Raw genomic sequence first — 23708 nt, 5'->3', positions numbered from 1 at the left:
CAAATCTACTGTTATTTGTCATTAAATTTATTATTAAATACCGAAGCACGCGTGAGCACGCGCGCGCACACACACACACACACACACACACACACACACACACACACGGCAACCAGTGAGATGTTGAGGGGCGTTCAGATCCAGGACGGTGTGTGATGCGTCGTGCACCATTTGCACACCAGATCCGCGTGACAGGACAATTGATGTTAAAATCACTCACGTCTGCATGACACAAAAGGTAAGAAACCTCATAATGACGTCAGCATCTTGGGTCAATTTTTGCATTCATGCATGATGTTCTGGATTTAAAATAGATTTAAAACTGACATTAATACATAAATAACGAATAAAATTGTATGATTCTTTTTTTAGGAATTATTTCTGAAATTATAGTTAATACAAATCTGTAATTTAAGGAGTTTGTGTTTGGTGAAGAAACAGTTACTTTCAGTGATCGCTATAACAGACAACCAGTGGAATTGTTCCAGTAAAAAAAAAAAGTTATAATACCAAAAAATATCTTACACTATTAACTTACTGTATATTGTTATAAAATCTTTATTTTTTTTCAAGTTAACTGTGGATTAAAAATAAGGTAAATGATGCATGCATGAGTATTTAATGTGGCAGTTTAAGATATTTGTCTAAAGTTGCTAATAATTAATGCCTACCAGTTTGGCACTGATGCCTCAAATCATTGTGGAGTCGATCGGTGACTTGGTGATTTGGTGTTTTCTGAAACTCCTTGCAGTTTTCAGTTCTCTATTTAACAATGATGCAAGGAGTCTCCAGGGGGTCACGGTGGCTTAGTGGTTAGCACGTTCGCCTCACACCTCCAGGGTTGGGGGTTCGATTCCCGCCTCCGCCTTGTGTGTGTGGAGTTTGCATGTTCTCCCCGTGCATCGGGGGTTTCCTCCGGGTACTCCGGTTTCCTCCCCCGGTCCAAAGACATGCATGGTAGGTTGATTGGCATCTCTGGAAAATTGTCCGTAGTGTGTGATTATGAGAGTGTGTGTGTGTGTGCCCTGCGATGGGTTGGCACTCCGTCCAGGGTGTATCCTGCCTTGATGCCTGAGATAGGCACAGGCTCCCCGTGACCCGAGGTAGTTCGGATAAGCGGTAGAAAATGAGTGAGTGAGTAAGGAGTCTCCAGTGTCAGAGCTTTGAAACGAAGCTGTCTGTCACTTTTGAGCAGTGTTGTAATGTAACGGAGTACAAATACTTCGTTACTGTACTTAAGTAGAAATTTCACGTATCTGTACTTTACTTCGCTATTTAAATTTATGTCAACTTTCACTTTTACTCCACTACATTTCCTAGATAAAATGTCTACTTTTACTCCACTATATTTACACTAAGCGTCTTCGTTACTCGTTACTACAAAATAAAATCAGAAGAAATGTGTGCGTCTGCAATAAGGGAGGTTTGGCGAATCACTGCTCCTAGATTACATTACGCAGCTCTGCACACTCTATTTCAGTGTAATGTTGCCAAAGGAGGATGAAGCACAACTGAAACCGCCATGGAAGCACCTATTGGAGGACCTCCCGTTATCGTAGACCAGGGGGTGGCCAACCAGTCAGAGACCAAGAGCCACATTTTTTACTGTGTTACCGCAAAGAGCCACATCATACACATAGGCCCACATGAAGTGCCTCTTATGTCTACCGAAAATCACTGAAATTTTACTTTTTACTTTTACTTCAAATATTTAAGTACATTAAATATCAGAAAATGACTTTTGATACTTAAGTACAGTAAATATCAGATACTTTAAGACTTTTACTTGAGTAATATTCTAAAAGGTAACTTTCACTTCTACCAAAGTCTTTTTCTAGTACAATACTTGTACTTTTACTGAAGTATTGCTTTCTAGTACTTTATACAACACTGCTTTTGAGACACCTAATTTCAGGACAGATGAGTTTATGCTTCGTGGTTTATTTGTTTTTTTTTAAATAACTTTCGTTGTTTTATGGCATTAAATATAACAATAAATGTATAAAAAGCAGCATGTGTTGGTTGTTAATAAATTTGAGGTATATCACACCACTGCATCACTGATTATTTTCCTATGACTTCATGACACAGAAGGTTTTGTTCATTACTTACAAAATGACCCACTTATCAATAAAAAGCTTAAAATTAGGCTTGGGTTTAAGGCATGAAGGCCAAAGATTAGATTAATGATTAGAATTGTACATTTAAAGTGATTTGGATGACAATATGGTTTAAATTTCTACGAATTTTAATCTTTTATTCTCCTGTTTTATATACAAAAGGTGCTGTTTGAACAGCTTTAAGCTTCTGTGAGCTACGTAGTCGGAGAAACACGTCTTGGCTGATCGACGGCCTTTGGGACAACTGGAAGATGGTGTAATGTTTGGTCGAACTTTTCCTTTAACCAGTTCTCACTCTTTTCTAGGCTAACCATGAAGGCTAAGCTGTGGAGGTCGACACTGCTGTGCTTTTCATTGTTGTTCCTTTCACGCGATGTCCGAAGTCAAAACCGAAGAAACCAAACGAACCTGAGCACAACAGATGGAAAGGGTAAAGTTGTTTTTTGTGTATTTTTTTGTATGACACTCGTTTTTAGATTGCGAGACTACTTGGTGTTTTAAAACATGCTGCTGGATGCTGGATGCAAACAGATGTTAAAATGATCAACGCCCACAGATGTTCTTCCCATTTGTAACCGTTGGACTGGATTCTTATGTCTTCCATAAGCAGTTCTGGTGTGTGCGCTGGAGTTGGCCTTCCTCCTGGACAGCTCAGAGAGCGCCATGTCGTACGGCTTTGCGAAGGAGAAGGAGTTTGCGCTCTCGTTTGGTGCTCGGGTAATGAAGATGCAGGTCGACGGCTGGCACCTAATGCCCCGCCTCGCCGCTCTCCAGTACAGCAGCGCCGTGTCCATCGTGCAGAGCTTCTCTGACTGGCACAGCCTGGACCGCTTCCAGGACATTGTATCCTCCATGCCCTACATCGGGCAGGGCACGTACACATCCTACGCCATCGGGAACGCCACGGACCTCTTTGTACGTGAAACCAACGACAAGAGCGTAAGGGTGATACTGCTGATGACTGATGGCGCCGACCATCCACGGAGTCCTGACATCCTGTCTGCGACCACAGAGGCCAAAGGTCACAACATCAAGCTCTTCACCATCAGCTTGTCATCACAGGGCAGCAAAAAAAGCCCCAAGCTACAAGCCATGGCTAGCAGTCCAGCACACCAGTTTGTGCACAACCTCAATGATCTAGGCATCGAAGAGAAACTGCTTCAGGAGCTTGTAAGATAAACGATCTCAATTTGTGCTTCTAACCCCGGGGTGTGTTGTTATAGCTAAATAATCAGCAGAGTACGCTGATTACGTTCCAATCTACGTGATTTATACCACAAAAACTTTTCAATTAAAGAAGTTTACAATTTATTCATTTAACACTGTGGGAAATCTGTGAAACCAGCTGTTTCTTAGTGTCACTTACATCCCAGACTGTTTATACCTGCTAGAAGTAATAACACTAATGAACTAAAAGGATGATGTTGTATGACGTGTCATCCTTTAATCAATCTAAATGATAATAATGGTTAGAATAATAACGTCATACGTGGTGAGGGTAACTTGCCCTGGCTCGTGTCACACCAGAAATATCACACATTAAAGGTCAAGTCTGAACCCACAATGCCATGGTTTGGAAGATTAAGATTCCAAGTGGAAAAATCTCGTCTGATAACAAAAGAAAGCCTCGTTATGTGCTAAATTATTCCACAAACACACAAATAAAAACATCACGAGGAAGCGAATGTGATATATTTACATTAATGGTATTTGGCAAACACCTAATTGAGCAGATGAGGATTAAGGGCCTTTATCAGGGGTCCAGCAATCTTTCCAGAAAGATGAACAGCACGCCCTTCTGTCCAGGCCACACCCACATTCAGTTTAAATCCAATTACCGTTAATTGAAATTTCTTCCATCTTTATTACACGTATACAGTATGTTAAAAACTGCTTCAGAAACAGTTATGAAATATATTCTAATCTCTCCTTCTGTTTTTTTTTATTTGTCAGAAAAAAATAACCAGCAGTGAAGTAAGTGTTTCAGTTCATGTTGTGCCAAATTATTAATCTGTACAACAACACATCAGTGGTGTGTTTATTAACTAGATTTAGTGTTACAGTGTCCACGAGTGAAAGCGTGTGTGTGTGAGAAAGGAGACAGAGGACCTCAGGGAAACCCTGTGAGTGAAAAAAAAAGCACTTTGCTGAAGTAATGATTAGTGTTGAAGTGTTAATGAGTGTTAATGAGTGAGATGAAGATGATTATGGGGTTTGTTTTAGGGGGAAAAAGGAGATCCAGGGACTGAAGGACTGCCAGGACAAAAAGGTGTAAAGGTGAGCTGAAAAGTGTAGAAAATGATGTATGTACACACACACACACACACACACACACACACACACACACACACACACATGCACGCACGCAGTGTACAAAATTATGTATGACACACACACACACACAGTGTACAAAATTATGTTGGCACACACACACAAACACACACACACACAGTGTACAAAATTATGTACACACACAAACACACACACAGTGTACAAAATTATGTATGCACACACACAGTGTACAAAATTATGTACACACACCCACACACACAGTGCACAAAATTATGTATGCACACACACACACACACACGCACAAACACACACACAGTGCACAAAATTATGTATGCACACACACACACACACACACACAAACACACACACAGTGTACAAAATTATGTATGCACACACACACACACACACACACACACAGTGTACAAAATTATGTATGCACACACACAGTGTACAAAATTATGTATGCACACACACACACAGTGTACAAAATTATGTATGCACACACACACAAACACACACACAGTGTACAAAATTTAGCATGCACACACAGTGTACAAAATTATGTATATACACACACACAGTGTACAAAATTATGTATGCACACGCACACACAAACACACACACACGCACACACACACACACCATGTATTGTGCCGAACATCATTTTCATTATTGACCACATCAGCTGGAGAGAATACACACACATTGTACAAAATTATGTATGCGCACGCACACACACACACGCACACACACACACACACAGTGTACAAAATTATGTATGCACACACACACACACACACACACACAGTGTACAAAATTATGTATGCACACACGCACACACACACAGTGTACAAAATTATGTATGCACACACACACACACACACACACATACTGTTTATAGAATTTAACCTCAGTGTGAATGAGTGTACTAATGGATAAAGAATTATAATCATTTCATCTCCTCTTTCACTGAACTGTAGGGCGACATCGGACCAACAGGACCCCTGGGACCAGACGGGCCTGAGGTAACTCCTATAGAACTGTGTTCGGCATTGTAGATTTTATACCCTCTTGTATCTGTGTGTATCACTGTGTGTGTGTGTGTGTGTGTGCCATCTGTAGGGACGACCTGGGTACAAAGGTGATAAGGTAAGTGTGAGTTTAAAAATTACTTTAAAAAATATATATAATTCCCTTTGTTGTGTGTGATCAGTGAAGCTGTAAGAGTCTTCTAGGGTGACAGAGGAGAATGTGGAGCTCCTGGATTAAAAGGAAATAAGGTACGTGTTGCTAGACCACCCTAGACCCTCAACTGAGTATATAATCAACATTAGAGTACCGAGGTGAAATCTTGTACTTCTCAGGGTGCTGAAGGACCTCCAGGACCGAGAGGTGCCCGAGGAGAGCAGGTAAAAATCAAATCAAATCATCATCAGATTTTTCCTTCTTATACAGTAAATGGAGATGTTTTGGTTTGTACACAGGCATAAACCGAACCACAGGAGAAGTAATGCGCTCGTCCTCCGTGCTGCACTTATGGAATGCGAGCAGAAGATCCTCGTAATCCTGCAACAACGAGCATGTTAACACTGCGAATGCAGACATGCGGGATATTATTTTTGTAGACATTGTTTGCTAGGATTAAAGTGAGGACTGGGAAATGTAGACTGTCCGCTTGTCTAAAACCTAGAGCGAGGTCCGAACATTCTCGTTCTCAGACTTGATTTCATTACATTCTGTATTATACAACCTATTATACACGGTATTTATATTTGCTAGCACTGCAATGCTATTAAAAATCTTTGTACAGTTTTATAGTCAGATTTCCTCGACTAAATAATTTCCAATAATAAGGGTTTCATTCGGGGGGTACGGTGGCTTAGTGGTTAGCACGTTCGCCTCACACCTCCAGGGTTGGGGGTTCGACTCCCACCTCCGCCTTGTGTGTGTGGAGTTTGCATGTTCTCCCCGTGCCTCGGGGGTTTCCTCCGGGTACTCCGGTTTCCTCCCCCGTTCCAAAGACATGCATGGTAGGTTGATTGGCATCTCTGGAAAATTGTCCGTAGTGTGTGATTGCGTGAATGAATGAGTGTGTGTGTGTGTGCCCTGCGATGGGTTGGCACTCCGTCCAGGGTGTATCCTGCCTTGATGCCCGATGACGCCTGAGATAGGCACAGGCTCCCCGTGACCCGAGGTAGTTCGGATAAGCGGTAGAAGATGAATGAATGAATGAAGGGTTTCATTCCTCTTTCATTTCCTTTCATTCATTCCACCAAAGACTATTTTGGATTTTTTTGACACTGTATATTTTAATAATTTAGAGTTACATACAGATCGTTAAACAGATAAAATCGCGTTATAATACAGCTATCATCATTCATCCTCGCATCTCCCTTTTCTCTCTCTCTTTTCTCTCTCCCTCTCTCTCGCTCTGCTAAAAAATAAAAAGACAAAAACGCTCTTGCATAAAAACTCGGCCTGTTACCAAGAAAGCTAAACACCTCTAAGGATCTGAAGATGTTGAAAAACCTAAAATTACAGCTTTACCTCTGAGTGTTACATCAAGTGCTGACACTGGAGTCTCCTTCCATACATCTCTGTCTCTATGTATCAATCCTCAAGCCTCAGTGTTTTTTGTTTGTCTTTTATTCAGGGTCCCCAAGGGCCACCAGGGGATGAAGGACCTGAAGGACAAGAAGGCCCCAAAGTAAGAACGATTTACTGCAATTCTTTGGCACGAAAGTGAATCATGATTGTTGCACATTGCGTAACTCTGCAGGGAATTACTGCGCTCCCACTGTGTTTATCCGGGGATTGTTTACGACTGACATTTTGAGGGGGTTTCCGTGCAAAAATAAAACACTATGCGAGCATGAACGGTTGTACAAAGAGTGCTTTTTGAGAATATTCAATTCTATATTCAGATTGAAGTGTGAATGAAAGCTAGCTTTGTCCTCGGTAAAGGTCAATCGAGTACATTTTATTTTTGAAGGAGACAGAAAGTTCATGGCATCTGACCTGTCACATTTACAGCCATGCCAGAGCTACAGAAGTAAAAAAATGACCTGTAATCCATTTACAAGTCTTAATGCTTTAATCTGCATGTAGGGGGATCGTGGACTTCCTGGTGCGACCGGACCTCGAGGGGATATAGGTGTTGGATTTCCCGGGCCTAAGGTGAACTGATGCGATTTGTTGTATAATTAAATTATATTAGAAATTAAAGTTCACGATTTAGGTTTAGGTTTATGTTTAATTTTTAACGTTGATGAATGTCGTACTACTCGTGTTGAACTTTTTCTGGATATTCAACGGTTCTAGGGGGACAAGGGAAACCAGGGAAGACCGGGTCCTGTAGGTCCGATCGGAAAAGGAGAACCAGGCCAACCTGTAAGTGGGCACTGACAAAAAGGTGTCAGAATGTCTTGGCATGAGTCTATTAATAATAATAATATTAGTGCATTTATAAACACAGGGACCACCAGGATTTCCAGGGCTTCAAGGGGCCCCTGGCTTCCCTGGACAGGGGCTAGTAGGACCAAAGGTGAGCGACTTACAGTATTTACAGTAAATTACATTGTGATACTGACTAGTCTGCATAGCTTAGCATAGGCTAAAAATCTAAACGGCTTTATATCTCAGGGGGATCAAGGATATAACGGTTCAACTGGAGCACGTGGACCACCAGGTTTTGCCCCGAAGGGTGAAAAGGTAAAAAACAATAATAATAATTAGGTGCTCTTTAAGAGTGGTATAAAATATTTAATGTTTTTTTTTTTGTGCACCACACAGGGGAATCCTGGGCGCCATGGGCCTCCTGGTCCCATAGGACCTATTGGGGTGGGAATACAAGGAGAAAAGGTTTCAAATTTTAGTATATAATGAGAATTCATAGCTAAAAATACTGCTCATAGTCTGGCTTAAAATGTATCATACTGGATCAAGCGTTAAAACAATGAATTGAACGAATTCTGTGTATTCATTTCTCTTTCTGCCTTCATCTTCGTGCCAATACTACAACATAACACATGTAGGGGTCCCAGGGTCCAATAGGTCCACCTGGTCCCAGAGGGCTCCCAGGGATAAGCCTCGCTGGTGAAAAGGTAGAGTTCTTGTGCAAATTATTAATTGAACTGCAATAAAACATGGAAACAATTCCTGATGGAAACACTAGGTGGAGACTATGTTATGTTTTGTACACAGGGAGATCGTGGCTTCCCAGGAGAACATGGACAACAAGGACAGAAAGGAATTGGAGAGCCAGGAGCCAAGGTAAGACACAATGAATGGTTGGGGTCTTGGAGCCTCTACTTTGGATGTAAGTCTTGATTTAAATGACTTAGACACCCATATATTTATCCTGGTGATTATTGACAACATCCAACTGCATTTTGGGTAGAATGAGAGTTAGAGAGTTTAAACTTGACTTGTGTTTGAGGGTAAGATTATTCGGACTTGAAAGAATAATCTAGCTTGGTGAATGTTCTGAATCCAAAGTCATTTGTTTGCCACAACAAAAAAGTATTTGCCCTATAGCCTGGCGATCATTAGGGAGAATCCCGACAATGCCACAGCCATGAGAGCATATGACTGCAAGGGAGCATAATTGGCAGTGGGATATATATGGTACTCATAGGGTGGGAGGGGTATACTCTCTCCCTCTTGTGAATCAAGGCAATATTAGGCAATTGCTGGCATCCTGTGTCAGTGAGGAAGAACATGCCTGCCTTCAATCTCAATGGTTAGTAGCAGTCATGCAATAGGTAGAGCTGACTGGTGGGTGGGAACTTGCCAAGACAGTAATAGGGAGAAAATGGGTGAAAAATCGAAAATAAAAGCACTTCTTGTATTCAAAATTACTTTAAAAATGGGAAACAAATGACAGATTTAGCCTTTAATGTGTGTCTACTAAAGGGTGAGCCTGGCCTTCAAGGTGTTCCAGGGGAGCCAGGTGCTCCAGGTGAAGACGGAGCAAGAGGAGCAAAGGTTTGCATAATCACATAACAATTTTCCAAGGAAGCTGGATCTGCTCCAGAATGCAATATTTGGCCACATGTTGTCTTCTTCTTATAGGGTGAAACCAGTCTTCCTGGACCTAGAGGACCAGAGGGACCTCCTGGTAAAGGTCTACCTGGAGAAAAGGTTTATCTGATGTCCGGAGGTCTTAATAAAACAGAACAAAACTATAAAGCAGTTTAAATAGGACATATGAACTGTGACCAATGATATTTAAACGATACACATCTTATTCATAAAGGGCGAGCCAGGAGAGAGAGGAGCAAGAGGACCACCAGGATTCATAGGACCATTGGGTCCAGTAGGGAGAAAGGTAGGAACAAAAAGTCATCTGTTTTAAATGAGTCAAGAAAACTACTATATTCTAACTATGATACTTGTTGCTAACAATGATAACCAGTTTTGTCTTATATCTTTTTCTGTTCTATAGGGAGAACCAGGAGGTTTGGGGCTTCCTGGGGATACTGGACCTCCAGGAAAAGGAGTACCTGGAAGTATGGTACTTTTGCAATTTTTGGTCAACAACCATTCATCAAAATTTCTTTGACAGATATTTTTGTTCGGTGCTGTACGTCAAGCAGATACACAGATGCATACTTTGCTGATTAATTCCAGATTATGCCAACATACTCAGAGTGTATTCTTTATAGGGGGATCCTGGGCCACCTGGACTTCCAGGACCTGCTGGAGAAAACGGAATAGGTTTCCCAGGGCCAAAGGTCAATCTTAAAAAAATGTTACTCTAAAAATAATCTATGTAGTAAGATCAGAACAATTATACTGTATACGCCAGCGTCATGGCGATCGTAATAAAATAGACCAAAATAAACAAGCTTTTATAGTGAAGTCAAGAACTGAGTAATATAAACCCTACAGATTATAAGAATTCAGAAAGTTGAGATACGTTTGTCTTTGTTTTTCTGATTTTTCTTGTTAAGGGTGAAAAAGGGATTCCAGGACCTTTAGGACCACAAGGGCTGAAGGGAGATGGCTATCCTGGACCACCTGTACATATACATTTAATAAACTTTCTATAACCACCAGAAGTTCAGTTAAGACAGTCCAGCTATAGTAAACACTACATTGTTGTTTTTATCCCCTGTATTTGTTTTCCACTACATTATCTTTAGGGTCCTCCAGGCGACAAGGGACTACCTGGAGAGCCCGGTCCAGCAGGGATAGGCTTTCCTGGACCAAAGGTATGAATTCAGTAATTTTGAAGTTGTGTTTTTACTTAAAATTTCAATAGTAGCATATTCCAGAAATGAACTTTCTCCATCCAAATCATATAGTTTGTTGTTGCTTTGCTACAACACCAGACCCATTGTAAATGCTGTGGCTGATAGTGTCCAATTTGAGCTTTTTGTTTTCTATTCAGGGTGATCAAGGTTCTACAGGACCTCCAGGGCCAGTAGGGCCATCAGGAATTGGACATGTAGGCCAAAAGGTTAGTAATTTACTCTAATATAAAACTCGCATCTTCCAATCCCTGTTATCTGGAGATTATCTATAGGGTTCGTGTTAAAGTTCTACCAAGGCAGATGAAAATAATAACAATTATACTGTAATTATTCCAGCAATGATTTGACCATGAAAATGTTCATTAATGATCTCCATGCAATGCTGTGCCTCAAAATAGGCTTTTATTTTATTTGTAGGGTTCTATAGGTCAGACCGGCCCACCCGGCCCAAATGGGCCCCCAGGAGAGGGAATCCAAGGCCCAAAGGCAAGATGTGTTATCATCTTTCAGTATAAATCTCTATAACATGGACTTTATCTCTTGGTCGAGTGATTCTACAGTACGATAATGTTGTGAATACAAAAAGTGATAAGGTTTTTTTGTAGCTCCATGCTATCTGCTTGTCCATTTTGTCCAGGGTGAGCCTGGATTTCAGGGATTGGTGGGACCAAGAGGAGCCCCAGGAGAGGGTTTACCTGGGCAAAAGGTAAGATGAGATCATGCCCTGTTCTGTAAGAATACATACACACCACTGTCATGTCGGTCCTCTTTGCAGGGGGACCGTGGGTTTTCAGGAGAACGAGGACGTAAAGGGGATAAAGGAGGACAAGGGGAACCAGGAGAAACAGGGCCATACGTAAGGACCTTGAAATTTTGTGAATATTGTTGTTTTTTTTTTTTTAAATTAAAGTTCACTTGAAATAATAACAGAAAACCAGCCTTAGTTCAAATAAATAAGAGTTTTCAGTAAATACATTTTTATGATGAATGATAAGATCAGATACTTTTTAAAAAATATTTGCAACCCTTAAGAGACGTGTTTATTTGGCAGGGAAGACCAGGCCAAAAAGGAGAACCCGGTCTTACTGTAAGTGTGATCGAGCCATTGAAAGTCATACAGATTTATATCTAATCGTTGGTGTGAGATGGAGATTAATGGGCCATTTTTTGTCCTGTATGTTGCAGAGAGAAGAAGTTGTCAAATTAATTCAATCCATTTGTGGTGAGTTTTTCCATTTTGCCTACTTCTATGCGCAAAAAACAAAATCATGCTAAGAAAAAATATTTAACAGGAGGAAAGCTTCTTTGTGACACATTACAGAGCTGTTGTTCTCAACTATTTTTGTTTTTTGCTAGCTGTCGGTGTTTTATCAGCATCTGGGTTCACCGTCGGTGGCTTTCCGTCTGTGACTATAGCTTTAATGCAAATTTCTTATTTCTGATTCTGAAGGAAGACCGACATGAACATTTTCATCTAGTGCAATTCACTTTATAGCTTTTCATTCATTCATTTTCTACCGCTTATCCGAACTACCTCGGGTCACGGGGAGCCTGTGCCAATCTCAGGCGTCATCGGGCATCAAGGCAGGATACACCCTGGACGGAGTGCCAACCCATCACAGGGCACACACACACTCTCATTCACTCACACACTCACACACTACGGACAATTTTCCAGAGATGCCAATCGACCTACCATGCATGTCTTTGGACCGGGGGAGGAAACCGGAGTACCCAGAGGAAACCTCCAAGGCACGGGGAGAACATGCAAACTCCACACACACAAGGCGGAGGTGGGAATCGAACCCCCAACCCTGGAGGTGTGAGGCAAACGTGCTAACCGCTAAGCCACCGTGCTCCCCTTTTTAGCTTTTGAAGCTATATAATAATAATTATAATTCACTGAGCCCCCTAGTGGTTAGGTGCTAAATTGCACAGTTAGCGACAGGGTGCTCGACCAAATATGATGAAAGTTTGATACATTTTTTCAAGTCTCCATTTAAAAAGACAAAGAATTTCCTTCATTTGTCTACACACTAATGTGTCTTAAGTCAAAGTCTGTATTTATTTTTTAATTTAAACAGTCCTACGATCCTAAAAAGAAGTGTCTTTCAGGTTGTGGGGTGACTTGCAGATTCAGCCCCTTGGAGCTGGTTTTCGTGATCGACAGCTCGGAGAGTGTCGGTCCCGACAACTTCGAAATCATTAAAGACTTTGTGAATGGACTGATTGACCGCGTTTCCGTCGGGCCCAATATCACACATGTTGGCATTGTGCTGTACAGCCACATGACTGCTGTGATCAGTGATCTTCATCGACCCTTGAGCCGTGATGAGGTGAAATCTGCCGTACGCCGAATGTCCTACATGGGGGAGGGAACCTACACGGGAAGCGCCATCCATGAGGCCAATCAGCTGTTCCGCTCGGCCCGCCCTGGAGTTCGGAAAGTGGCTCTGGTGATTACAGATGGCCAGGTGGACCAACGGGATGTGGTTAAGCTGAAGGATGCGGTCAGAGATGCGCACACCACCAACGTCGAGACGTTCGTCATCGGTGTGGTGAATCAGAGTGATCCGTTTTATGAAAGCTTCAATAAAGAGCTGGAGTCCATCGCGTCTGACCCAGATGAGGAGCACATTTATCTGATTAGTGACTTCAGGACACTCACTGGTAAGTTACCTTATTACAGTACGTTCACTGTAGCAAGCAACAAAGTGACAGATGACCAGCCATCTTTCATGTGCGTACCTCAGACACAAAGAGACACTAGCCACTACAATTTGATTTCCCATTTACTCTTTAAGGCACAAAAATGGAAGCAAAAGCATGGTTTCATCTTATGTTGTCATCTACGGCTTCTCGTTACGAAGTAAAATAAAACTTGGACTGCATTACAGAGATGATTGTTGACTCTAGTGAGAGAATGCTGTGAGCGCAGTTAGAATGTTTTACCGATCTAATAGGATATTACTCCTTACTGGGATCCCCAAAGAGACCATTAGACAGCTGCAGCTCATACAGAACGCTGCTGCCAGAATTCTGACCAGAACCAAAATATCTGAGCACATCACTCCAGTCCTCAGGTCCTTACACCGGCTTCCAGTTACATTTAGAATAGATTTTAAAGTATTGTTACTCGTTTATAAGTCACTTCGTGGCTTAGGACCGAAATACATGACAGATATGCTAACTGAATATAAACCAAGCAGACGACTCAGATCATTATTATCAGGTCAGTTAGAGATACCGAGGGTTCACTCAAAACAAGGTGCGTCAGCATTTAGTTATTACGCCACCTATAGATGGAATCAGCTTCCAGAAGAGATCAGATGTGCTTCAACAGTAGACACTTTTAAATCAAGATTAAAAACACATCTGTTTAACATCTGCATTTACTAAATGAGCACTGTGCTGCTTCACACTGACTGCACTTTTCATCCAAATCACTTTTACTCCTGTTTTATTCTTTTGAACATATTTTAAACTGTTTTTATTGAAATCACATTAATTTTCTTTAATTATGTCGCTTTGTAGAAGCCAACATTCTGTTTTCCTATTTAAGCTTAGACAAAAATTTATAAAGTTTAATGCGGCCTAGAGCTTTCGAGCCACATGCACCAAATTCGGATATGTTGTAGACCCTGAAGGTCTGAAGTTTGTTGCTTTGACTTTTCTAAGTGATCCGAGTTCCGGTACTTCCTTTTTTCCCATAGACTCCCATTATAAACTTTGGAGGTTTATAACTCGGCAAGCTTTCGAACTGTCTACACCAAACTCGGCCAGGTCCTTTAGGGTGATACTCTGAACAAAGGTTTAAATTGGTGTACCGACTGGCCTTTCGGTTTTGCCGCCGCCTCGCCCCCAAAATATGCTAAATCAAAAAACTTTTTACAAGGACATGTGACATATCAAAACACTCAGAACAATGAGGGGAACTTCATCAAGAGTATTCAGATGATGTCACATGCTTGTCTCCGCTTACCTCCAAATGTTTTGGCAACCTAGCTTTCTGTCCACTTGCCTCCAAAAGCAACACTAACCCTTATGTCCACTTGCCTCCAAAAAGCACCATCCGTTGCGAATACTTGCATCGTCAAGGCCAACATCACAGTTTGTCGTGACGGACTTTACAAATCTAGTTGTTTTTTGTTTTTATTATGATTTTATCGTGTCTCTTATTTTTACATATATATATTTTTTCTCTCTTATAAACTGTTTTCTAATTTCTATGTAAAGCACCTTGAATGACCACTGTCTACCTCACTGTCTACATCTACCTCACTTACCTCACGGGTTGTTCTCGATGTGATCTCTTTGGTTTAGTAATAGAGAGCAAGCTTCTGGTTAAACTCTGCGAGGGCAGTGACGGCTTGTTTAGGCAAACGCCCAGTCCTGATCTCCTCCCGGTAACGCCCGGACTCAACATCCAGACCTTTAAACCTTTAATTACACAGGTAAGAAATATCTGTCTATATCCACAGGTTTTAACTGAGGACAACAAGACAATGGTGAACAACAAACATAAAGAGAAATGTGTCATACAGATGAGTCCATGTTCGATAAGACATAGACGTGATTCATTATTCGCTGTGTTCAATAGATGTGACTCATGACTCAAAGTGTCATATAGATACCATTCATTATTTGATAAGTCATATGGACATGATTTATTATTCAACGTGCCACGTGGACACGAGTTACTATTCGATATGACCTATGGATATGAATTGTTATTCACTGTGTTATATAAATTTAAATTACTTTGCGAAGTGATTTATTTTTGAACACGGTTACGAATCATTATTCTATGTGTCATATGAATATGAATCATTATTTGACTTACCATATAGATGTGATTCATTATTCATTGTCTTATATGGATATAAAATATTAGTCAATGTGCCAAATAGAGGTAAATCATGTGTCAAATAAAAATGATTCGCTTCTATAGGACACACAATAATAATACATATTTATATGACACTTTGAATCATGAAGCATGTCTATATGACACGTGAAATCATGTTTTCACGTGTCAAATAGAAATGATTCATCACTCAATGTGTCATATGAATGCAAATCATTAATTGAAATGCCATTATAAATCATTATGTGTCATATAAACATAATTAATTTGCTGAATTATGTCAACAAAATGGTCTGTCTTGCTATATATACATTTATTTGTCATCAGATCTCTGTCCATCTATCCGTGTCCCCCGTGTCCCTGTAACGTTTAATACAGAACAGAATCCTAAAATTGTTGTAATACTAAACCAAAGCACCGCTATAATATTCAGTTCAGAGATTATATTTTAATTACTGTAGTATTTTGATGTCAAGCAGAAAGGAGCATCTGCAGGAACCTTAGACAGCACCAGAGCTCCATCCTTTAACAGAGAGAATGGGAACCGCCTGTATGATCCGTCGGACATCGTGAGACCAGTCCAACCACAGACCACCACCACTGAGCCAAGCCTAATACTGATTCAGGATGAATTTATTAAAGGTAACTGTTACACTGTTAAAGGTGGGGTCTCCGTTGTTTGAAAGCCAATGTTGACATTTGAAATCACCAAAACAAACACGCCCCTAACCCAAATGAGTCCCACCCCTGTATTGTTAGCTCCGCCCACTCATACATACATAACCCAGGCAAATAATGGAAAGAAATGTGTCTTTATCATAGCTGAAGGGAAGAACAATACGATTGCAGATAAACAAACAAGCAAAAATGACACACAAGCATAATCATGCAAAGGACAAAGGCATATATTAGTTCTGTGTAACAAAGCAAAACCAACGTTACTCACCTATCGAGAAGGAAAAAAGCGCCTCGGCGTCCCATCGCAGGCCTTCCTGCTCCTTCAGTTCTCTCCAGCGCTGGAAAGCTGATCCTATATTAACACGTCCTACTTCTTACCTTATCGTAAGTCTTTCTTCGCTTTCTTTCTTTGTTTTTATCCTCCATGTCAATGTTAAAACCGCTTTCTGCTAATGTCACACATGCGCACTGAACACTCTCTCCGCCCATATTGACAAGACCCGCCCCTTTCTGCGCGTTGGCTACACGTTTGTTTTGTTTTTGTTTTGTTTGACGTCCCAACGCAGTTTTCTATAGCATTTCTCTTACCTTTAACTCACAGTCTACAGACATGCAGTTTCTCTCAACTTGAAACTTGACGTGCTTCTCTATTACTTTATAAATGAATACATTTATTTATTACGCTATCCATCTATCTCTCTATGTCGCTTATTAACTTATATGTATGTTTCATTTGATTTGATTTCATTATGCCCAAAGCCTTCCTTATTATGCCCAACTTCCTTTTCTTAGTAGTTTTTCTTAATAAAATCATATTTATGCTACAACTTTTTAGCCATTTTAGCCATCAAAACACTACAACACCAATAATTGGAAAGGTTTTCTGTATATAAATATATACACGTATCGTTTCCTTACTAACGAGTGATAAAATAAATCCAGGGCTTATAAGCTGAAGGTTAACGCTGTATGCTGTTCTTTGTGTCTGTTCCTGATCTAATCAGGATGAAAACTAAACGACAGACTCAACATTTCCGTCCACAGGTGACGCCTGCCTGCAGCCGCTCAACCCCGGGCCGTGCCGCGCGTACACAGTGAAATGGTATTACGAACCCAAGGCCAACTCCTGTGCTCAGTTTTGGTTCGGAGGTTGCCACGGCAACCGTAATCGGTTCGACACGGAGAGCGACTGCAAGAAATCCTGCGTCATAAACAATCTGCCTCGCTGACCATTAAGTAATGAAGAAAAGATTCAAGGTTATAAACCAAAGAGATTTCCTGAAGCTGAGCTGCGGTGTGTTACAGGCAGGAAGGTTAAGGAGACGGAGGAACACGAATATGAATACTTTCACGACAGCGGGCCTCATTTATCCAGTTCATGAAGAAAAAAAAAAGCTTATATCTCTCACGCGTCGGTGTAAATCACTTACACGCTACTATTATTTCAATACGATTCGCCATTCGATTAAGACGGAAGTTGACATTGTGGAAAGCTCACAATGTGTCTATGGAATATTTATCGTAAGCCATTGAGTCGTCATTTTGTTTTGGGAGTTTTGTGGGCGTGGCTAAACATTCCCAATTAATTTACTTAAATTAAACTGTTTGGATTTCATCAACATTTGCACGAGAGTACGAAAGTCCAGAAAACATTCGCACGCGAGACGATTTAACGAGTGATAAATGAGGCCCACTGTGGGATCACTTACCTTATCTTTAAATATACGTTCCTCGACAGTATAAAGGTTTGTTTCCTTATATATTACAGAAACACTTAATTAACAATCATTTCATCAGTGAATCTCACTCTTTCCATAGTTTATCACGTATATCATGTAAAATAAAAATAAATAAATAAATAAAAATACGGCATCAGAAGTGTCGTATACAATACGTCTATGTTTAACGGGTTTCAGTTCGGAGCTGTATTTCTCCGAGTGTTCATGCTTATAATCTTGTTTCATAGTGTTCTTAAGTACAATAGTGTTTAATTAACTCTAATCAAGAATCTTACAAATTCCTGTCTCGCGTTAAATTCCCTGGACGACGTCGTTCGTTTTCGCGTTCTCGCTTTTATCACAATAGCCTTTCCGCCAATAAGCTGCATGTCTCACGCGAGAAGAATCATCCTGCTTCGTCTTTCCATCAGTTAAACACCTTTATACGGGACTCAATTAACGTGAAACACGGAGACTAAATTTAAAATCGGTTAAAAAATCGGAAATCGATTCAGAAAACATTTAGAAAAAAAAATATTTAAAACAAAAATTGTGTTTTTTGGCTCGTGTAAAATAAAAACAAGGTAAAATCGAGGTGTTTTCTGGTAAAAACCTTTTAATAAAGATTATTATTTACAAATCCTTCGACACTGAAACACATCAAGACCTTCACTTCTTATACAAGGAAGGTTTTACAGCTACTTTAATCAAATGAACTTATTAATAAGCTGTGAATGAGATGCAATTTTCAATAAATGGTGCTGTTTTCTCGACTATAACACAGCCTTTGTTTCTGTTTCATTTTTAAACTATGGGCTTGTAGCAACATTAGCAGAGACGGCCGGCGTAAACCTGTACTGATACCCGAAAGCTCTCAGGTGATGAGTGTAATATTCCAGCTCGTACATCATCTCAGGCTGGATGTAGTGAAAGCTGATGGCGAAATCGGAACAGTATTCCGGGCCCTGTTAAAACACACACACACCCACACACACATGAACACGAACACACAAACGAACACACACACACGAACACACACACACCCCCACACACACACACGAAAACACACACACCCACACGAACACACAAACACACACACATGCACACACACACTCAGGGAAATGTACTACACAAAATACACATCTGCTCTTTCAGCGTTCCTACACATTTTTTTTTTCACCGGAAATATTTGCTTAAGCTGTCACATCATATCTGATTTATACAACGTTTATTTTCTTACATTCTTACCTGTTTACACAGATGCACAAACACACTCTTTTTCAGGTTCATTTCATTTTATTTCTGTTTTTTCTCTTCCGATTTTGACATACTTTTAATTCGATCCCCTGTAAATCGATCCCCTGTAAATCGATCCCCTGTAATTCTCACCAAAGGTCATATATTTAGAGCAATAGTGTGTAAGGTGTTGAACTGCTGAGTGCAAGGTTGTGAGTTCGACTCCCAGGTAAACCAATCTGCCACTGCTGGGGCCCCTGACCATGGCCCTTAACCCTCAATTGCTCGGTTGTATAAAATGTGATAAAATTGTAAGTGGCTCTGGATAAGTAGGTCTGCCAAATGCTGTAACTCTAAAGGGCGACATTTCAAAGGTTTTCAAAGGTCTTGCTTCTGATCCACATGAAAGAGCTAGGAATGTCCTTTACATAAAAGGTTCTGAGTAAAACCCACCCAAAAAGCAAAGATTCCTTAGGCTAGAGCTCCAGTTTGTCCCATTGGGGAGGCCCTTAAAGTTCAAGTATTCTCTTTCACAAAAACTTGAGCCCCTTCATAAACCTGGAATCACTGACCATCCAATGAAGCCTTGAGGAACCCTGTTTCTATACTATACCAAAAAAAGGGTTGTTTATTTTTTTTTCTTCCTGTGGTAATTTTAAAGCCTGTAACAGAGGGTCAAATCGATGTATAACCACAAATGACCACAAATCGATGTACTTTGTGGAATCTGTACTCACTCTTTTTGTTTGATAGTAATCATAGCCCCAGATCTGTTCCCTGGTGTCTGGAGGGATCAAGTGGCTTTCTGGAGTTAAGGGATTAAATGTTTCTCTCAACATCTCATCTCTCGAATCTCCGGCTTCAACCTTCATGGTCTCCATGCACAACCCCAAGGCAACGTCCTCCAGTGGGCTGGTGTGCGTGCATAGTCCTGAGCTGAAACCTTGGACAAACCTGTTAGATTCACCATAGACATAAAATTATAAATCGATGGCTTCAATCTCAGCAAGTTTTGGAACAAGTCTGAACAAAACAAACCCGACAGAACCTTCTGATAGCCTCTCGGCTTAGAACGTAGCCGGCTCCACCGCTCATATAGCCCTGATTTACAAATATCCTGAACCTGTGTCCCAGGTAGAAGGGCTCGTCAGTGTTGTATCCAATCAGGAGACGCCTCAGGTTCTCCACCACCACGAACGTATCGTCGTCAGCTTTGAGGAACCACTCTGCAGAGTCCAGATGGTGAGTGTAGATGTAATGGAGGGCTTTGATAGTTTTCATGTAGAGATTATTTCTGCCCTCGGACACATTCAGTCCAATGGTGGGGAAGTCGCTGGCGATCGAGCTCATGTACAGGACCATGTTGCAGTGTTTGGCCCAAGTGGCTTGGACGTGTTTGGTTTTCAGCTCCAGGTTTTTGGGCTGGGTCATGATCCAGCACAAGATCTGCACCTTCGAGCTCAGCTGCTTCGCTACGTCATCTGAGAAGTTTATTCATATTCTCGGTTAAAACCGAACTAAAAAAAAAAATGTAATATTGTAAAAAGTGACATTTACATACCTGATTTCACGATAGAGATGGCTATGTCTCTTAATCGGAAGGTTGATTTAAATGTAAAGTCTAAAGTTTGATCGGTGATAAAGTTCAGGTTCATGTGCAACAACACAAAGCCAACGAACCCTCCACAGAAAAACATCAGATTTCGTGGCATCCTAAGGAAGGAACATAACAACCTTCATCAGAGAAAACATAAGAGAAAGACTTTAGAATTGTCTAAAAAAGAAAAAAAAATACTAAAAATAAAATATCAAAACAAACTTTAAACAAATGAAGAAATTGAGAGAAAGCATAACCTTCTGACGATGACATTTAAGGTTGTAAAGCAAGAAAAAAACAACCTTCTAAACATGAAACATCATTTTCAAAAGAAAAAAAAAACATTTTAAAGCGCGAACAAAAATTCTTTATATAAAACCTAACATTCGTAAATGTTACTAGTGATGAAACATAACCGAGAAAGGACAAAGCAAGAGTCTACTAAAGACCTAATTTACTTAAAATAAGAAAAAATTATGAAAATCGTTACCTTAAAAACATCTTTTCTCAGACCGGTCAAAAAGGAGAATTGGGCTGAGAGAATTTAAAGGTATAAAAGTGTCTCTTACAACAAACATTCTGTCCATCTGAAGAAAAGAGTTTTGTCCAGGACATCACAATGTGAGACACGCCTCAGAACGCACACATGATGGATGATGAACGAGAAATTCCAGTTTATTGGTCCAGTTTATTTAAACACATATTTACATTTACAGCATTTGGCAGACGCCGTTATCCAGAGCGACGTACATAAGTGCTTAAATCTCTAACATTGGATACATTAATGCTGGATCACTAAGTTACATACTTAAGATACCATGAGTTTAAAACATTTGTTTTCCACTGTACGTCTTCAGTGGAATTTCAGATCTACTTCAATTCAATAACGTCTATTTTAATCAAGTTTGATTTTAATGACTATTACATGGAACAAAATGGGAAAATATCAGTATGATTAGGAAGATTTATTTTTCACTATAACTTGGAAATTATTTTATTGTTATTTTATATATATATATATATATATATATATATATATATATATATATATATATATATATATATATATACACACACACTCGCTGGCCACTTTATTAGGTACACCTTAGTAGTACCGGGATGGACCCCCTTTTGCCTTCAGAACTGCCTTAATCCTTCGTGGCATAGATTCAACAATGTACTGGAAACATTCCTGAGAGATTTAGGTCCATATTGACATGTTAGCATAACGCAGTTGGACAGGTGTACCTAATAAAGTGGCCGGTGAATGTATATATCTATATATCTATATATATATAAGTGGTAAGTAATTTCTAAATAGGTTTATAAGTGGAAGTAATTTATAAATATCAATAAAAAAAATTTTTTACTTTCCTAAATAATTTTCCACTTCCTCAGATACGACGTGATGAGGTTGTAGGTAGATGAACCTTTTTTTTTTTTTTTGTTGTTTTTTTTTTCTTTATTGTTTTGTTTTGTTTTTTTACTTTTTTATTATGCAAACATAAAATTGCAAAATAGAAATACAAAGACCAACAAAATAAAACGTGTGTGTGTGTGTGTGTGTGTGTGTGTGTCTGTGTGTGCGAGTGGAGATATATGAATAAAGGAGCATGTAGGGAAGTACAACAGACATAACCAGTTAAAAAAAGTAAAAAAATATATATAAATCAAAGAGGAAAAAAAAATTATACATATATATATATACGTATATATATATATATATATACTTATATATATATTAAATTAAATAATAATTATAATGTCAATAATAATGATGAAGATAATAATAGTATCACACAAAACAAAAAAATAAATAAAATAAATTTAACAAAAGAAAACTGGAAAAAGGGGTATGAGGAAGGTGACAATATCAACAGTAATAGCAATAATAATAATAATAACAACAATAATAATGAAAAATCCAATTAATAAGAAATGACAAATATTAATAATAGTATTAGCAGTAGTAGTAATGATAAACAAATAAAGGGGGGGCACAATAACTTAGTGGTTAGCACGTTCGCCTTTTACACCAGCTGCTTTATCCTCTGCCTATGCTTTCTCTCACTCACCACGAGAAACAGGCAGGGGTGGTGGTACAGGTTTATTGCTGTCAAAGAAATGGTGCTTTACACCTCTCCTCTTGTCTCATTTAACCATCTCCTCTTTTGAATTCCATGCCATTTCAGTTACCTCTCCAATTAACCTTGTTATCATTGTTGTTTACCGCCCTCCTGGTCCCCTAGGTGACTTCCTGGAAGAAATGGACACACTGCTTAGTGCTTTCCCTTCTGATAGCTCCCCCCTGACAGTGCTTGGTGACTTCATCCTCCCCACTGACAAGCTACATTCTTCTTCCCTCCTGTCTCTTCTTGACTCATTCACACTCACACTCAACAGCTACATCCCCACACACAAAGGAGGCAATGTGCTGGACCTGGTTTTCACCCGTCCTTCTCCAGCTACAGACGTGACTGCTACCCCACTACACGTCTCTGATCATCACCTGGTATCCTTTACCATCACTCTCCCTACCCTACCTAAAACTACCTCTCACCCCCTCGCTCTTACCCGCCGCAACCTTTACTCTGTCTCCCCTTCTTCTGTAGCTTCTGGCACTCTTTCTTCCCTTCCTGATCCTGAGTCTTTTTCCTCACTGCCCTTGGACTCGGCCACAGATACTTTCCTCTCATCTCTTTCCTCAACTATGGATAAGGTATTATAAAGCTGCCTCTGATACCCCTCATGGCCATGGCATAGGATAGACCCCCGCCAGCGTCATATTGCAACGAGCTATCAAGGTGAGGTGCTGCGGGGTCCAGGGTCCCAAAATCCATCCCCATCCCCAGCCGTCCCACACATGCCATAGGACCTAAAATCATCTTCAAATAAATCTGTTTAACTGCTTTACATTAAACCGCCTGTATTTACCAAAGGAAG

General features: G+C 40.1%; 2 protein-coding genes across 3 annotated transcripts; one reads left to right on the top strand and one right to left on the bottom strand.

The window, feature by feature from the left end:
- The first annotated feature begins 154 nt into the window (after positions 1-154).
- On the top strand, positions 155-18506 carry col28a1b (collagen, type XXVIII, alpha 1b). The gene is made up of 35 exons (XM_060861715.1): positions 155-238; positions 2426-2550; positions 2731-3290; positions 4074-4094; positions 4184-4243; positions 4344-4397; positions 5393-5437; positions 5535-5561; positions 5648-5692; positions 5777-5821; positions 7066-7119; positions 7521-7589; positions 7734-7802; positions 7888-7956; positions 8055-8123; positions 8205-8273; positions 8447-8515; positions 8616-8684; positions 9327-9398; positions 9486-9554; positions 9670-9741; positions 9859-9927; positions 10079-10147; positions 10367-10435; positions 10559-10627; positions 10807-10875; positions 11087-11155; positions 11307-11375; positions 11445-11525; positions 11721-11756; positions 11855-11891; positions 12785-13339; positions 14993-15123; positions 16016-16178; positions 17259-18506. Exons 2-35 carry the CDS (start codon positions 2433-2435, stop codon positions 17441-17443), a joined length of 3396 nt encoding a protein of 1131 aa, XP_060717698.1. The 5' UTR covers positions 155-238; positions 2426-2432; the 3' UTR covers positions 17444-18506.
- Positions 18507-18530: 24 nt separating this feature from the next.
- Positions 18531-21372, bottom strand: c1galt1b (core 1 synthase, glycoprotein-N-acetylgalactosamine 3-beta-galactosyltransferase 1b). Of its 2 annotated transcripts, none has more exons than XM_060861712.1 (5): positions 21256-21372; positions 20730-20902; positions 20217-20649; positions 19906-20122; positions 18531-18897 (listed from the first exon to the last, which is right to left on the bottom strand). In XM_060861712.1, exons 1-5 carry the CDS (start codon positions 21264-21266, stop codon positions 18742-18744), a joined length of 990 nt encoding a protein of 329 aa, XP_060717695.1. In that variant the 5' UTR covers positions 21267-21372; the 3' UTR covers positions 18531-18741. The 2 variants fall into 2 exon arrangements, with proteins under 2 accessions (XP_060717695.1, XP_060717697.1); XM_060861714.1 differs by having other exon boundaries at positions 20730-20881.
- Positions 21373-23708: the final 2336 nt, after the last annotated feature.

This window comes from Tachysurus vachellii, chromosome 25 (genome assembly GCF_030014155.1).
Source record: "Tachysurus vachellii isolate PV-2020 chromosome 25, HZAU_Pvac_v1, whole genome shotgun sequence".
Lineage (NCBI taxonomy): Eukaryota > Metazoa > Chordata > Actinopteri > Siluriformes > Bagridae > Tachysurus > Tachysurus vachellii.
The sequence above is the reverse complement of the archived record's forward strand: the minus strand, read 5'-3'. Positions and strand labels throughout refer to the sequence as shown.

Coding starts and splice junctions, on each gene's coding strand:
- col28a1b (XM_060861715.1), top strand. CDS start 2,433: ATGAAGGCTAAGCTGTGGAGGTCGACACTGCTGTGCTTTTCATTGTTG. Junction 4,398..5,392: donor CAGGACAAAAAGGTGTAAAG/GTGAGCTGAAAA, acceptor ACTGAACTGTAG/GGCGACATCGGACCAACAGG. Junction 9,555..9,669: donor AAGGTCTACCTGGAGAAAAG/GTTTATCTGATG, acceptor TTATTCATAAAG/GGCGAGCCAGGAGAGAGAGG.
- c1galt1b (XM_060861712.1), bottom strand. Junction 20,650..20,729: donor CATCTCTATCGTGAAATCAG/GTATGTAAATGT, acceptor TAAACTTCTCAG/ATGACGTAGCGAAGCAGCTG. Junction 18,898..19,905: donor ATTACTATCAAACAAAAAGA/GTGAGTACAGAT, acceptor GTGTTTTAACAG/GGCCCGGAATACTGTTCCGA.